This window comes from Helianthus annuus, chromosome 15 (assembly GCF_002127325.2).
Source record: "Helianthus annuus cultivar XRQ/B chromosome 15, HanXRQr2.0-SUNRISE, whole genome shotgun sequence".
In the NCBI taxonomy this organism is placed as follows: Eukaryota; Viridiplantae; Streptophyta; class Magnoliopsida; order Asterales; family Asteraceae; genus Helianthus; species Helianthus annuus.
The window spans coordinates 175,023,144-175,041,125 of NC_035447.2; the positions used below are offsets into that span (position 1 = coordinate 175,023,144).

At 39.1% G+C, this 17,982-nt stretch overlaps 1 protein-coding gene across 1 annotated transcript; it reads right to left on the reverse strand.

The window, feature by feature from the left end:
* Positions 1-14,135: 14,135 nt before the first annotated feature.
* Positions 14,136-15,875, reverse strand: LOC110914669. The gene is made up of 2 exons (XM_022159451.1): positions 15,148-15,875; positions 14,136-14,889 (listed from the first exon to the last, which is right to left on the reverse strand). Exons 1-2 carry the CDS (start codon positions 15,873-15,875, stop codon positions 14,136-14,138), a joined length of 1,482 nt encoding a protein of 493 aa, XP_022015143.1.
* Positions 15,876-17,982: the final 2,107 nt, after the last annotated feature.

Sequence of the window (17,982 nt, forward strand, 5' to 3'; positions counted from 1 at the left end):
TCAAGCATATTAATATGCTTTCAGATGTTTAACAAGGATTTGAACCTTTTGAATAGGTTTTACCATCTTGGCCATGTCTGCAACGATATTTAGGCTAGGTTTTACCTTTAAGATTCTCTTTAATATTTAACGCAGAACAATCCTAAATTGAGATGTTAACAAGGATCTGAATCTAATTGTGGAACTACCATCTTGGCCCTGTCTTTAGGTGACATATGGCTAGGTCTTGTCCTTTTTAGATTTTACCATTTTATTATAATGGTAGATCTCATAATATAGGAATCTAACCGTCCCATTAAAATTCAAACAAGTACATGGTTGCCCTAAAATGGGACTTCTAACTGAAATGACTTGCCCATGCAAGGGCTAATCAGAAAAATAACAAGGAAGCAAACAAAGGAGAAATAAAACGAATTAGGATTAATCCTATGTTCTTTGTCTAGACTCGAGAATGTGCAATTGTGTAACTAAGATTAAACACAAAAGGCTAGTGTTTAATTCACTCAATCTTGGCTCTGATACCAACCTGTCACACCCCTAATTTCCACGTGTCACCGGTGGGGAGTATCGTGACGTAATTGATATCATCATAGTCAAACAACACAACATATAAATGCACAGCGGAAGCAAAAGATAGATTTATTTCAACTGAATAAATTGTAATGTTTAAGTATCACAAAACAGTCGAAACAGATCCACAGGCGGATCAAATAAAAAGGAAAACTGTTCAACAGACTTTGACATCTAAATCTTGCGAGACTTGAGTAATGATGCCTGGAATAGCCAGCCTATTTCGTTTAGTACCTGCACTTAGCCTTTTTGGAAAATACGTCAGTTTGCACTGGTAAATACAACTTAACTGACTCATTTTGAAAGAGTTTGAAAATTGATTTAAATGCACTTCGGCAAAAATATTTTATAACTTGGGACAACTATTCAAAATAATCTTGTATACAGTTTTACTCATTTGTCGTCCATTAGGGCCGGTTTTAAGGCCGGACTTAAGTTAACTGACACGCTACAGGTATAATGCCCACAAGGTCCATTCCTTATAGTGGGATACCAGTTTTTACATAATGCATCTGTCAGGTGTACGCCTACACCCCGTGCTTAGGTCGTGGCCATTTCTTTGAATGATGCCAAGGATATCCGGGACATGGTCATTTAACCCCCCAAGGGCCATACACCAAATAAAACATATCAAACAGGTTATGTAAATACATCAATCACAATATGATTTAAATGACTACATACACCCGACCAAGCGGTACTTTTATAGTACCGTATCCCAAGCCCGTATAGGGAAAATAAGTTAAGAGTATTTACCTGAGCAAAGTATAAATCAAATACAGCAAGTGCACGTAGCTTTTACTGGGCTCCTAATCTGGAACGAAGGTTTTTAATAACCTATTAGAATCCTAACGGGTCTTTAATTAAGCCTAGACTTAGCCCGGGTAGTTTTCAAAAGGAAGACACGGTTCAAATGCATGATAAAGCGAAGACCGGTTTAGAATGTGGTTTTGACCCGAAAAGCTTGTATGCTTGTTTAATATGGGTAACTTAAACACATTCTGGATTTTGAGACAAAAACGATATGGTTTGACCCGTTTCGGCTAATATATGCAAACTAGTTACATAGACCGATCCGAACGCGAAACATGCGTAACGGGTAACCATAAGAGTCATGAACATGTTCCATAAGTTAATATGCTTCAAATATGTTTGTGACATCAGTAGGATGTCTTCTATTATGCCCAAAATGATTTTAAACTCAAATTACGCCTCGAAAGGGTATTTTTGTCATTTAAAAGGTTGTAAATGAGTTTAAATATAATTCTGAGTTTCGGGTCTGATGTAATTAGTAAAAGTACTTAATTTACTAAGTTATATCAGTAGGGTATAACTTATATGTGAAATTTATCACTTAAAACCAAACTATGCATCTTAAGGGCATTTTGGTAATTTCACCTAAAGTTTAAAGGTCAAAACTAGAAATCTGACTTCAAAACTTTTACTTACTGATAAAGTATAGAAATTTACTTAAAACATCAGTAGGTATCAAGTCTTATATATCTAATATGGTTTTAATACATACTATGCGTTTAAAACGCTTAAAAACGCTTAAAATGGCGATTTTGAGTTATTTCCGGGTTCTAAAGGAAAGCTGATATTTTTACTATTCCAGAAGGCTTAAAATATTCTATTCATCATATTAGATCAGTAGAAAAAGGTTTGGTATCAAAAGGTTTGGTAAAACTCATTTTATAGCTTAAAAGGGGTAAAACCGACAACTACCGAAATAAGCTTAGAACTCTAGGTTATGATCAGCCTAAAAATAAATAAAAATCTCCAAAAGTCCCAAAATATTATTTTATATCAGTGGGTAAAAAGATTGGTATCAAAAACTGGGTTTAGATAGGCTATATGCTAATTACGCCATTTAATTACTAAAAAGCTTTCTAATTACGCTATTGAGCGTAACTCTTAATCTAGACCTCATACTGATGTCAAATTCTAGGTACGAGTTTATAAATCAGTACCTAAGGTTTCTACTCTTTTACATTTTCAAAATTCACAATTTAAGGTCATATGGGCATAATAGTCAACATTTAAGCATTTAACGGAATCATGCATATGAATCGGATAACTAATGAACCAAGTTGTATAATCTCAGAGGGTTATACTTATAGGTAACTGATGGAGAGTGTGAAACTCGGGTGTTAACATGCGTATTTTATGAGAAATATTGTCGTTTAAGTGATAATGTGCTTTGAATATATTAAATACGAGTATTTATGGTTTTATAGGTAAAATGCGTAATATGGCGCGGTGATAATACAGAACAAGAAAGGATGATGTCTAAGAGGAAACATCATGTTGAGAACATCATAACTCACATGGGATTTTGATATTTAGTACTTATCTTCATTCAATATAATATCATCACATCAAATTTGGAGTGGAGAAAAGAAGGTGCACGTGATGTTTTATGTGGGTGGAATATAAGGATTTGAACATCATCATTATCATCGATTTTTGGAGGAGAATAAGACACTTGTTGGCAGCTTTAATTGAAGACATCATCATCATCATGTGGCTGGAGGCAGTCTTGAAAATATTAATAACATCACAAGTGGACTCATATACACATGCAGCGATATTCACGCTGACTTTGTGAAGAATAGGCATCTCATGAATTTAAGATAACAAAACAAACAGAAACATGTGCATGGGGTTTACGTTTTGGAGATGGAACTTACGGTTTCAATCAAGGAAAGAAAAAAAGAAAACAGAAAGTGGCACTTGTGGCTTACGGCATTTGAACAAGGCTTACGGTTGACCTCGGAAAAAAATCATGCACGTGATTTATTATGATGTGAGATTTAAGGGGTTAAAAAACCCTAAGTAATAAAAGACTGGGGGCCCATCAATTGTTGGGGGATATTATTGAAGTCAGTGGGCAGCCGCAAGGGAGGACTTTTGGCTCTCAATAATCACGAACATCATCAACATCATTAATCGTCATCACACATCTCCCGCGCCTACCGATTCAACCATGAATTCATCATTCTTTCAAGCTTTTGGGGATTGCACGCACATCATGAGCGGCTAGTCGTCCCGTGACCATCTCCGGGACTAGGGTGTATGTATGAACATTGGGTTTGCTTATGTTTACAACTTTTTGGATTGAGAATTGATTAATCTTTCGGTTAGTTATTCTTATTTTTTTTGTTTCGATTAAACAATATCTGATTATCGTAATCATTTGAGTTCATCAATTATTTGGTTTGTTCATCAACAACCGGGATTAAATTCTAGGATGTCATTGTTTTAAACCTTTAATCATTGAACTTGACTATGTTTATGAAATCTGAAATTGGTAATTAACTGGACTACTATTCATTTGCATCAATCTTTCGGTTTCGATCGTGGATCATTGCAATCAAATATATTGTCCGTTAATTATTTATCAAAACAAGTTTTACGGATCATGTCTATGTGATTTCCAAATAGTGGTAACTAAGTAACCTGATTTTATACATAACCTAAAAACCCGGAGATTGGTCTCTCTTCTCTCATTATTGTTTACAATTACAATTTTACAATCGTTTTCATAATTACTCTCACAAAACTGCAAAAAGCAATTAGTTTAGACGTAGATGATAATTAAAGCAACAAACTTTTACACTTTCCACTGATTCCCCGTGGATTCGACACCCTACTTGCCCTTTACTAGTAAAAGGTGAATAGGACATCTTTAACTTTATTTTTGACCGACCTTACGACATCGATCAAAATGGCGCCGTTGCCGGGGAATCGGTGCGCTTAGTTTAGTTAGTTGTTTTTTCTTAAAAAAAATCAAAAATATAAAAATTAGAAAAAAAAAACCAAAAAACCCAAAAATATTTCCTTTTGTTGGTCTTTTATTTGTTTCGTTCAGTATTACGCTCGGTTTCTTGTTTGTCTGTGTGCAGGTGATTCTCGAGTTGCATGCATACTAGGTTTTCAAAGAAATCATCACCGCTCTTATTTGATCCAGAAATTGAAAAGACTGCTCGACAGAATCTCGTTCTTTTCCGTTCAGCAGTGAAAGCTAGAGCTCAATCATCTACAGTTGCTCAAGATCTTGAAAAAGTAGCTAACGAGATGGCTGATCAGCAACCACAAAACCAAGCACAAAACGAACCAATACCGCCCATTCCAGATCCACCAATCCCTCAAAACCAAAACCAAGATCAAAACCAAAACCAGAATCAACCGCCACCACAACCCTTTCCACAATTCAACCCAGGTCCACAAAATCAATCGGGGAATCTAAATCTCCGACATGGGGAGATCATTCGTCACAACCAACCACAACATCAACATGGGTATGATGAGGGTTTCCAACACAGAGAAGGCAGCGTGCATACATGGGAATCCGGTTGGGAAGATGATGATTATCAAAATCAGTATGACGGGAGATACGCAGATTACAGATACGATGAGGGGTACAATGTGAATCAAGGCTACACAGTACAACAGGTCAATCAAATACATCACATCCCGCAACCGATTCCACAAAATCAAGTTCATAATGGAGTCCCGCAGTTTAATGCGGGAAGAGCTAATAATCGGTTTAGGGGCGATCAGATACAGTTTGTGGATGGTGTCCCACAAGTCGTTCAAGGGGCACCAATTCAAGGCGTTGAAGGTCACTGTCGACCAGTTGTAGTACCTAACTCGTCGGCTATAGTCACACCGGTTGGAAACAATAACAGACCTTTCGAGGTGAGGCCTCAATACTTAGGCCATTTGCCGGAGTTTTATGGAAAAAGGACCGAAGAACCATACTTGCACATTGCAAGTTTTGATTCGATTTGTCAGACGATTGGGGTTTCGGGGTTTACAAAAGATGATGTGAAACTGATGCTGTTTCAGTTCACCCTGAAAGACAAAGCACGCCACTGGTTCGCCACATTACCTCCGGGTAGTATATACACTTGGCAAGAGATGCAGCTGGTGTTTTTGGAGGAATACTACACCATGAATAGAACCAGTGAAGCTCGGGATGCAATCAGAGCATTCCAGCAACATTTAGGGGAAGCGTTCCACGAGGCGTTCACAAGGTTTAAGGAGTTGCTTAGTAAATGCCCCCATCATAGCATTCAGACATGGGAATTGATTAAAGCATTCTACGATGGGCTACTTCCTGATGATGTAAGAGATCTCATAGCTATCAGTAATGGGACGTTTCTCACGAATACAGAAGCTGCAGATTGGGCATATTTGGAGAGACAGAGTGCTACTTCTAAGAGACAGGCACAGTCTGGCAGGAGAGCGAGATCAGCATCGGTGAGATCAGTTGATTATGAAGCTGAAGAACGGGTTGAGAAATTGAAACAACAGAATTTGCTATTAGAGCGACAGTAGCTCAGATGAAGTTGGGAAAGGGAGCTGAAGTTAGGGCAGCTAATGCATTTGCAGTATGTACGGATTGTGGTGAGTTAGGACACCAGGTGGGAGAGTGTCTCGTAAGGATGGTTCCGAATGAAGAAGTGAACCAAGTATTCGGTGAACGAAAGCAGTATGATATGAAATCGAATACATATCATCCAGGTTTGCGAAACCACCCCAATTTTAATTACGGTAATTTTGCTAATCAAATGAACCCTAATTTTCAGGTACCTATGCAAGGAGGCCAGCAGTATCAGAGTCGTCAAGGTAATTACTCGCAAGGTAATTACCAAAATCAGGGCCCATATAATCCGGGTACTCAGCAAGGGAACTCCGCAAGTGCTAGTGGTGGAACGAGTGATGACAAATTGGATGCTATTATGAAGTTCATGAAGGACGTCCAGAAAGAGAATGAAGTTCGGGATAAAACGTCTGAAGCAATGTAGAAGCAGTTGGGGCAGCTAGCAGAAGATCTAGCTCAGCTGAGAAGAGATCCAGGTAAGTTGCCAAGCACTACCACAGTTAACCCAGCACATCAGTCATCTAGCTTGAAAAATGGAAGAAATGTGCACATCAACGCGGTAAGTATTCTTCCAACTTCTGAATTTGGTAGTGTCACAATTACTCCATCATCACAATTAGTTGAGGAGGTGGTGGAGGATGTTGGTAATAGATCGGACTCTCAACATGACCGGGACCCACCAAGGGATGAAAGGTGGGAAAGCTTTAAACAAGCTAAAATTAATCTACCCTTACTTGATGCGATTAAAGAGAGTCCCGATCAAGTTGAGTTTCTGAAAGAGTTAAGTATCCAAAAACGGCTTCACAAGTTTCCTAAAAAACTTGATTTGACTGCAAATGTGAATGCCGTTTTGTTGGGTACCCTTCCCCCGAAACTCCAAGATCCAGGAGCACCCATTATTTCAGTACAAGTGGGTGAATTTAAAGTAGAAAGGGCACTTTTGGATCTGGAGCGTGTGTTAGTATTCTACCAGGGAGTCTGTATGACCAATATGATTTTGGTCCGCTACAAAAGGTCAACACCACTGTGGTGTTGGCTGATCAGACTCCCATGTGTCCGAGGGGGATTGTAAGAGATGTAATTGTTAAGGTAGAAGAGTGTTATTACCCAGTTGACTTCTTAGTGCTTGATTGTGCTACAAGTTCAAAGAACACGCACCCTCCAGTCATTCTGGGTAGACCGTTCTTAGCGACTGCTCATGCAATTATCAACTGTGTTGATGGAACGGTAAGTATGAGGTTTGGTGACTGCGAGTTGCGGTTAAATGTGTTTTCAAATGCTACTGATCCTCTTATTACAGGTGAACACTCAAAAGCTGAAAGTGGTGATAAGCAATTCTCTCCTGCAAAGGAGATTCAAACCAAACATGAGTGTTTTATGATTGACAGGTTTGAAGTGGCAGGGAGCAAGGCAGTAAGGAAAAAGGAAAGTGTGGCTCATGAGGAGTTTAAAACGGACAAAGGGAAGCCACGAAGGAAGAAGAAGAAAAAGAAACCGCCTGAAGTTGATAATGCAAAACGGAGGTTAAATGTATTCGGTCCAATGTGGAATACAGTGGACGACTTACTAGAGCATTGGCGGGGTACATACATAGAGACCATGGGATGCAAGCATCCCACTCGACCACAATAAGGGAACATCAGGTACGGTCTGGCTGAAGACCAATAAACTTAGCGCTCTCGGGAGGCAGCCCGAGGATGTAGAGTAGTGTATATTTGTTTTGTTCTGTGTGAGTACTTTTGCAGGTTATTAGGTTATTAATCTCTACGGATGCAATGGTCCAAGTGTGGGGATGTTTGGTGAAGTCCCAATACGTTCTAGTTGCAGTTGCGGACAATGCACATATTAGAGTTTAGTCAAAACTGTCCATACTCAATCTCCATTTGGACGGGGATGATCTGAACACTAATTGTAGAGATTGACCCGAGTACTTGTGGATACGGCCGCGAATGCAATGCTATCCGGTCGTGGTGGAACAGGGCGCACGAGGATTCTACGTTATAAACCAGGGGAGTCTGTTCCACTTTTATTATCGCATTTTTATTGCATTTTTATTCGTGTTCTTGGTGGTGTTAAACTTTATGTGCTAGGGAATGTGTTTTTGCCTATTGTGTTAGGAACGGTCACTCATGAGGTTTGTTAGTTGGTATTCCCGGGTTTTGTTTTTTAAAGCACTATACATTGGGGACAATGTCGCCCAAGTGTGGGGATGGGAAACCCGGGAAGGGAAAGTTTTGGGACAGAGCTTGAAAGAGGTTGAAAATGATTGAAAACGATGAAAAGCGAAAAAAATTGAAAATTTTAAAAAAACTTTAAAGAATTTCATCGCCTTAAGTGAACTAAATGGATATGAAAACCGAATGTTTCAATCACTAATGGGTTCCTTGCCGGTAGTAAACTAACATAGTCCCTTGTCATGGTCGTTCCTTTAAGTTTCATGAGAGTAGGTCCGACAGGTGTTTAAAAAAAAAGAATTGAAAAGAGATGTCTATTTAGGGGTAACATGCTTTAGATTGCATATGCTACATGTCGGCAGCCTTTTTACCCTTCTTTGGTGAGAATTTTGAGCCTGTAGAATGATAGAATGATTTATCTTATGACTTCATTTGATGAGAGCAAGCCGCATGTTATTCTGTATTAGAACTTGTGTGATTTGATGCATGCTGAGACCGTGGTTTGATATGTGCACGTAAATGATAAAGGCATTAGAATATCCCGTACACCGTTTGTTTGTTTTGTGTTTACCTAGTCATCATCCTTAGTAGCCCTGTTGAGCCTATTTACCCTTTCGTTTGTCCACCTAATGTGAATTGTTGATACCGACCGTGAACGACAGGTTAATAAAAAAAAACAAAGAAATAAAAAAAAAGAAAAGGAAAAAAAAAGAAAGTTTTGTGAATATCGTTTATGTTCTTGGGTAGAAACCAACCCAAAAGTTTGTTATGTTTGCAAATAAAGTTGTCACGGTTTGGTCGTTTGTTTGTTCGCCATATAAAAATATAAATATAAACCAAAAAAAATATTCCTACCCTTAGCCTAAGCCCAAAACCGAAAGTCCTTTCGATATGTGCCATGTTATATGATACAGTGGAGGTGTGATTGTCGTACAAGCCTATGATTACAGAATTTCATGTTTGGTTTTGAGTGTATAAATGCTAGCACATTACACGCTAGTTCATATTTATAAACCGAGAGGAGAGTTTATTGTGAGGGGCGTGTAGCATGTGTATAATCCTAAGCATGTTAGTTTTGAATAGACAAGTCTTGAATTTTAGAAGTTACATCAATTGCTTGTCGGACTGTCAATCTCGATTGTGTCAGTCTATGGAACGGGTATGACTTGGGACTTAAATTGTTGCATCGGTTTAGGGGTTTAGAGGTGTTGTTACGATGGTGAGTAATTCTGAATCGGTTTTCTTGAGGACAATCAAAGGTAAGTGTGGGGATGTGATGGAGAGTGTGAAACTCGGGTGTTAACATGCGTATTTTATGAGAAATATTGTCGTTTAAGTGATAATGTGCTTTGAATATATTAAATACGAGTATTTATGGTTTTACAGGTAAAATGCGTAATATGGCGCGGTGATAATACGGAACAAGAAAGGATGATGTCTAAGAGGAAACAACATGTTGAGAACATCATAACTCACATGGGATTTTGATATTTAGTACTTATCTTCATTCAATATAATATCATCACATCAAATTTGGAGTGGAGAAAAGAAGGTGCACGTGATGTTTTATGTGGGTGGAATATAAGGATTTGAACATCATCATTATCATCGATTTTTGGAGGAGAATAAGACACTTGTTGGCAGCTTTAATTGAAGACATCATCATCATCATGTGGCTGGAGGCAGTCTTGAAAATATTAATAACATCACAAGTGGACTCATATACACATGCAGCCATATTCACGCTGACTTTATGAAGAATAGGCATCTCATGAATTTAAGATAACAAAACAAACAGAAACATGTGCATGGGGTTTACGTATTGGAGATGGAACTTACGGTTTCAATCAAGGAAAGAAAAAAAGAAAACAGAAAGTGGCACTTGTGGCTTACGGCATTTGAACAAGGCTTGACCTCGGAAAAAAATCATGCACGTGATTTATTATGATGTGAGATTTAAGGGGTTAAAAAACCCTAAGTAATAAAAGACTGGGGGCCCATCAATTGTTGGGGGATATTATTGAAGTCAGTGGGCAGCCGCAAGGGAGGACTTTTGGCTCTCAATAATCACGAACATCATCAACATCATTAATCGTCATCACACATCTCCCGCGCCTACCGATTCAACCATGAATTCATCATTCTTTCAAGCTTTTGGGGATTGCACGCACATCATGAGCGGCTAGTCGTCCCGTGACCATCTCCGGGACTAGGGTGTATGTATGAACATTGGGTTTGCTTATGTTTACAACTTTTTGGATTGAGAATTGATTAATATTTCGGTTAGTTATTCTTATTGTTTTTGTTTCGATTAAACAATATCTGATTATCGTAATCATTTGAGTTCATCAATTATTTGGTTTGTTCATCAACAACCGGGATTAAATTCTAGGATGTCATTGTTTTAAACCTTTAATCATTGAACTTGACTATGTTTATGAAATCTGAAATTGGTAATTAACTGGACTACTATTCATTTGCATCAATCTTTCGGTTTCGATCGTGGATCATTGCAATCAAATATATTGTCCGTTAATTATTTATCAAAACAAGTTTTACGGATCATGTCTATGTGATTTCCAAATAGTGGTAACTAAGTAACCTGATTTTATACATAACCTAAAAACCCGGAGATTGGTCTCTCTTCTCTCATTATTGTTTATGATGTCTGTCGTTAGTGACATGCAAAAACCGAAATAAACTAGTAGCTAGAGTAAGTCGGATATCGAACCAGAGGAGGATTGTGGAAAGTGTTGTAATGAAAAGTTTCAATTAACTACTACAGAATTAGAAAATCGGTTTCTTTGATTTTGAGAAATAGCTAAATTAACGAATAAAAATTGTGTTTTAAATCAATGGAAGAAAAGATGGTTCCTCCAGATTTCAGGTTTTCCAGTTAACTTCAACTATGTGTTTAATCGTTACCTACATAGACATAGGTGTTAAACCTGATTAACTAATTGTGATAATCAACGACTAAGTACTCCGGTCAATACATAACGGGAGGTTATCGAATAATTATCAATTACAATTTACAAACCCTAACCCCATGTCAAATATATCCCAATTACTAGAACTCTCGGGAACTGAATGCTTAGAAGTTAAGGTTTAAATAAATGCAATTGGTTACAATCAAGAAATCAAATCAATGGTGAAAAGCATCGAATGCTTAGATCACTAAGTCAAAACAATCGTATCAACACATAATATCAATCAACTTACAAAAACCCTCCATCCGGAGGAAACCACAAAAAGTTTAGCCGCTCATGGTGGTTGAACGATCTTCAGAGGCTTGAATAATAATTAACATCACAATCTTCATTATTATATAACAATTAATGAGACAATTAATTAAAGATCAACTCCTTAAAAATTGATACCCACTGTTGCCGTAATGATGATGATATGATGTAATGTCAAAAGCAATTCTCCAAAGTCCACCCCTTGTAGTCAAACGATGATGATGAAGTGAGATGCTCCTCTAAGTGGCGGCTCACGTGATGTTGTTTTTTTTTTGGATGAAACGATGATGATGATTTTTATTTATTTTTTTTTTGTTGTTAATGTTGTTCCAAGAAGTCAACCACCAAGCCGTCAAAACCGATGATCATTCTGATCATGTGATCCATCCCCAAAATTTCGTATGTGTCGGCTGTATGCGTGGGGCCCAGAGTCCAAAAAAAGAACCCCCCTCCAAATTGAGATTGTTTCTTTCAATGTTTCTCCAAACCTCTGCCAAGCCCACATGTGCGTCTCCCACTAAGCCCAAAACAATCGGCCCATCAGATGGCAGCCTCTTTTCTTGTTCCACGTGATGATTGGCTGCCCAATAATCCTCCTAATTCACATTCGGTGGCTGCCTCAATTTGTTTGTGATGATGATTTATATGATGATAATGATGGATGATGTTTGACTTTCAAGTTCACGAAAGTCTGCCACCGTAAGTTACACTTTTTGATTCGTAGCCTACACCACAAATATTAGTTCCAACTTTTGACTTGGTTACAACTTTCATTTAATTACCGTACAGCCCCTAGACTTCGTTACTTTCACGTTTCTTGTATATTCAAGCCATCTCTCGAACCAAACAAATCCCGAATGATGTAATATGTCTCGGTTATCACCCATGGTCGTTCCACTTCATCACTAAACCCTCCAACTTTACCAGTTTAAGCCGATTAACCTGTAAAACCACACACTTGCGTAGTTATCACATTCGCAATATATAACCGCATAAAACGCACTAAGAACATAATATTTAAACACTTTAACACCCGTGTTTCACACTCTCTATCACATCCCCACACTTATCATTGATTGTCCTCAAGCAACCATTACAAATATTACTCACCTTATTAACAAATCACCATTAAATCCCTTACCGAATCAACAATTTAAGGTCCCAAGTCATACCCGTCCCATAGACTGACACAATCGAGGTTGACAATCTGACAGTTAAATGATACGCATTTAAAACAATTTAAGACTTGCCTAACTAAAACTAACATGCTTATGATACTACACACATGCCACACGCCCCTCACAATAATCACTCTTCTCGGTTTCATCAAGACTAGCGTGTAATGTGCTAGTATATAATTTACTCAAAACCAAATATGCTACTTTGCAATCATAATCTTGTATAGCAATCACACCTCCACTGTATCAAATAACGTAACACATATCAAAAGGACTTTTCGGGTTTTGGGTTAAAGGTAAAGGTAGGGATATATTTTTGGATTTTTATGTTTATTGGCAAACACAAACGAATATACCAAACCATGACAACTTATTCACAATAATACTAACACATGGGTGATTTGCTACCCATTTATTTAACACGAATAGAACAATGATTTTTTTTTCCTTTTGTTTTCTCTTTTTTTTTTCTTTTTTTTTCTTTTTATTTTCTTTTCCCCTTTTTTTTTTCTTCTAACACACTTGTCATTCATGGTTGATAATCAACGGGTCAAACGAGGTGTAACAAGTGAAAGGTATGAGGCTCAACATGGTTAACTAAGGTGGGATGGATAAACAATCAACATACGAAACAATGAAAGGATCCTAATGCCTTTATCATTTATGTGTAAACGCTAAAGCACAGTCTCGGCACGTATCAAACCACACAAGTTCTAACACAAAGCAACATATGGCCTACACTCAACAATTGAACATTTATTGCAAATTCAACTAACAAAGTAGGCTCAAATATCTCACCGAACAAAAAGGAATAAGGGTTACCGACACGTAGCATGTGTAATTCCTAAAGCATGTTACCCCTAATTAGGCATCTCTTCTCAACTATTTTCTAAAAACATGTCAGAAATACTCTCATGAAACTTAAAGGGACAACCATGACTAGGGATCTAAGTTAGTTTAATATCAGCAAGAAACCCTCTAGCAATTGAAAATGTCGGTTTTCATGTAGTTCAAGCATACTTGAGAAACAAAAATTTTCAAAATCTTTCAATTTAGCCCAATTTCAACCCTTCAAGCATTTAAGATCAACAGCTATACCAACCCTCTCTCGAGTTACCGCATCCCCACACTTGGGATACATTGTCCCCAATGTATGGTGCAATTTATACTCTAAACTCGAGAGATACCACCCGCAAACCATGAACGGCTAATAACTAGACGACTCAACACAAAGAAACCACTCCCAACACAAAAATTCACACCACCAAATACACGAAAACAAATAAAACATAGGATAGATAAACACATGCACCTGATCAGAAAACAAGTGAGTGTTTGTAGTGGTGTGGCTGTTGTGCTTCAACCGGAATAGATGCATTCTATAGATTCTTTGATATCTCACCGGGGATGTTGCAAAACATCCCCACACTTGAATTATTGCATCAGTGATGATTAAATCGCAGAAACCTGTCAAAACACAACATACCAAACAAACCAAACCAAAGTACAATACTCTACATCCTCGGGCTGCCTCCCGAGAGCGCTAAGTTTAAAAGGTCTTCAGCCAGACCTCTCTAGACCCTCAGTCGGTCGTGTATTCCGGTGCGCCTTCAAGAAAGCTCACCTCTTCGGGTAACGGATTCAAATCATCACCGTCTAGATACGGTTTCAACCGATGACCATTAACTACTTGTCTTCGTTGATCCTTCGGATCCTCGATTTCCATATCTCCGTATTGTCCGACTCGTGTAATGACGAATGGTCCGGTCCATTTACTCCTTAATTTACCTGGAAACAATTTAAGGCGGGAGTTAAATAGCCAAACTCTTTGACCAACCGAAAATACCAAACGCCTCAGCTTTGCGTCGTGCACCGCCTTCATCTTATCTTTGTATGCGGCTGCGGTATCATACGCCTCGTTGCGTAATTCCTCCAATTCACTCAATTTCAACAACCTGTGGGCACCTGCATCAGTATAGTCAGTATTTACTTGTTTAACGGCCCACAACGCACGATGTGCAATTTCTAGGGGTAAATGACAACCCTTTCCATACACCAAACGATAGGGTGTAGTGCCGATAGGAGTTTTATAAGCGGTGCGATATGCCCATAAAGCGTCATTCAGTTTAGATGACCAATCCTTACGATCAGTTCGCACCGTCTTTTGCAAAATTTCTTTAATTTGCCTGTTCGACACTTCAACCTGTCCACTCGTTTGTGGATGATATGGTGTAGCAATTCGATGGTCAACGCCATACCGTTTTAAGAGTTTGCCAAAATTAAAGTTTTTAAAGTGGGATCCTCCATCACTAATTATCACCCGAGGAACCCCGAACCTGGAAATGATGTTTGAATGGACAAACTTGCAAACAACGGTATGATCATTTGTCTTAGTGGCAATTGCTTCAATCCACTTTGAAACATAATCAACCGCCACTAAGATGTATAGGTTACCATTCGAATTGGGAAACGGTCCCATAAAATCAATTCCCCAAACATCAAAAATATCAACAACCAAGATTGGTTGCATTGGCATTTCATCCCTTTTTGAAATCCCACCCATCTTTTGACAATTCGGACAATGTTTAACAAACTCAAATGCGTCTTTAAACATGGTTGGCCAATAAAGACCAGCTTCAAGAACTTTATGGCCTGTCTTTTGTCCGCTAAAGTGACCGCCACATGCAGATGAGTGAGCATGCTGTAATACATCCAAGAACTCTGTCTCGGGCACACATCTTCTAATAATCTGATCAGCACCAATTCGGAACAAGTCCGGTTCATCCCAGATATAATTCTTCACCTGCGACAGGAATTGTTGTTTCCTACGCTTATTCCACGCATCCGGTATTGTACCTGAAACAAGATAATTTGCAAAGTTAGCATACCAAGGTCCGGAACTCACAGCCATTATAAACTCATCCGGAAAATGCTCATTGATCTCGGGTGTGAACTCCTCTACTTCAACCGGTAGTCGTGACAGATGGTCAGCAACTACATTTTCACACCCCTTCTTGTCTCTGATTTCGAGATCAAACTCTTGCAACAGTAGGACCCACCGAATCAGTCTCGGTTTGGCGTCCTTTTTCTCCATTAGATACCTGACTGCACTATGATCAGAGTAAACAATTACCTTGCTTCCACAAATATAAGACCGGAATTTATCCAAAGCATAAACAACGGCAAGCAACTCCTTCTCCGTTGTGGTATAATTCAACTGAGCATCGGAGAGGGTTTTGCTTGCGTAGTAGATAACTACTGGCTTCTTATCTACTCGTTGGCCAAGTACAGCCCCAATAGCGAAATCGCTTGCATCACACATTATTTCAAACGGCTTTGACCAATCGGGTGATTGCAAGATTGGGGCTTGTACCAATTGTTCCTTTAATACGTTAAAAGCATTTAAACATTTATCATCAAATTCGAACGGAACATCTTTTAACAATAGATTACATAAAGGTTTCGTTATGACACTAAAGCCCTTAATAAATCTACGGTAAAATCCGGCGTGTCCTAAAAAGGAACGAACGCCCTTCACATTAGTAGGGGGAGGTAAAGTAGAAATGACTCTCACTTTTGCTCTATCGACTTCTATCCCCTTACTTGACACGACATGTCCTAACACTATACCCTCTTGCACCATAAAATGGCTCTTCTCCCAACTGAGCACTAGATTAGTTTGGACACATCTTTCTAACACCCTAGATAGTTCATCTAAACATGTATCAAATGATGACCCAAAGACCGAAAAGTCATCCATAAATATCTCTAGGGCGTCCCCGACCATATCCGAGAATATGCTCATCATACACCTTTGAAAGGTGGCCGGGGCATTACACAACCCAAATGGCATTCGCCTAAATGCAAATGTGCCATAGGGGCATGTAAAGGTGGTCTTTTCTTGGTCATCAGGGTGGATAGCTATCTGATTGTACCCTGAATAACCATCAAGAAAGCAATAAAATTTCTGACCTGATAATTTCTCGATAATCTGGTCAATAAAGGGCAAAGGAAAGTGATCCTTTGATGTGGCAGCGTTCAGCTTCCGGTAGTCAATACATACCCGCCACCCGGTTACCGGCCGGGTGGCTATCTGCTCGCCATTATCACCCTTGACAATTTGAATGCCTGCTTTCTTCGGCACCGTTTGAGTTGGACTCACCCACGCGCTATCTGAAATGGGATATATGATCCCATGGTCCAACCACTTGATTACCTCTTTCTTTACCACTTCCCGCATGTTAGGATTAAGCCTCCTTTGTGTATCCCGTGCAGGCTTCGCATCTGCATCAGTAATAATTTTATGCATACAAACAGAAGGACTTATACCTTTCAAATCAGCGAGAGTCCACCCGATCGCAGCTCGATGGGTCTTCAGCACCTTCAGTAATGCTTCTTCTTGTTCTTTCTCCAAATTAGCTGCAATAATTACCGGGAGAGTCTGATCCTCTCCTAAGAATGCATACTTTAGATGCGCAGGCAGCTCTTTCAACTCTACTTTTGGTGGGCTGATTAGTGACGGTTTCAACCCTGAAGAAATCTCAGCTGGAAGGCTCTCCACTTGATGAGACCATGGAGGCCTTCTCTCTTGCACCGCTTGTGCTTCCAACTTCCGAACTTCCTCTTCCAAATCACACATGTGATTTTCCTCTACCCTGTCACAAAACAAACAACATTCGGGCACCTCATCCTCGACATGAGGATCGCATCCATCTATAATATCTGCCATGAAACATTCATCACTTTGAAACATGTCAGTAACGTTAGAAAACACATTTAATCGGACCTTTCTATTGCCAAATGTCATATCGACAGTACCGGTGCGACAATCGATCTGAGCGTGTGCAGTGGCTAAGAAAGGTCGGCCCAAGATAACATTTGGTTGATTGTTTTTATCAGCAGAGACATAATCTAGCACCAAAAAGTCTACAGGGAAAAAGAACTCTTCCACCTTAACTATCACATCGCGAACTATCCCTCGAGGAAGCTTAGGGGTCAAATCTGCCAACACAACAGTTGTGTCGGCACGACGTAGTGGACCAAAATCATATTGGTCGTACAAGCTTCCCGGAAGGATACTCACGCTAGCTCCGAGATCCAACAACGCCCTACTCATTTTAAAATCGCCAACTTGTATAGAAATTAAAGGCGTCCCGGGATCTCGTAGCTTAGGTGGAAGGACCCCATTCAATACGGCACTAACTGCATCAGTGAGATCCACTTTTTTAGGGACTTTGTGCTGCCGTTTTTGAGTGCACAAATCCTTTAGATACTTAGCATAAGCCGGAACCTGTTTAATGGCGTCGATTAAGGGTAAGTTGATTTTTACTTGTTTAAATACCTCTAAAATTTCCTCCGGTTGAGGTCCCCTTTTATTGATTATTTTCGTGTTACCCGGATCCTTCAAGGCTTCAGGAAAGGGAGGTAGA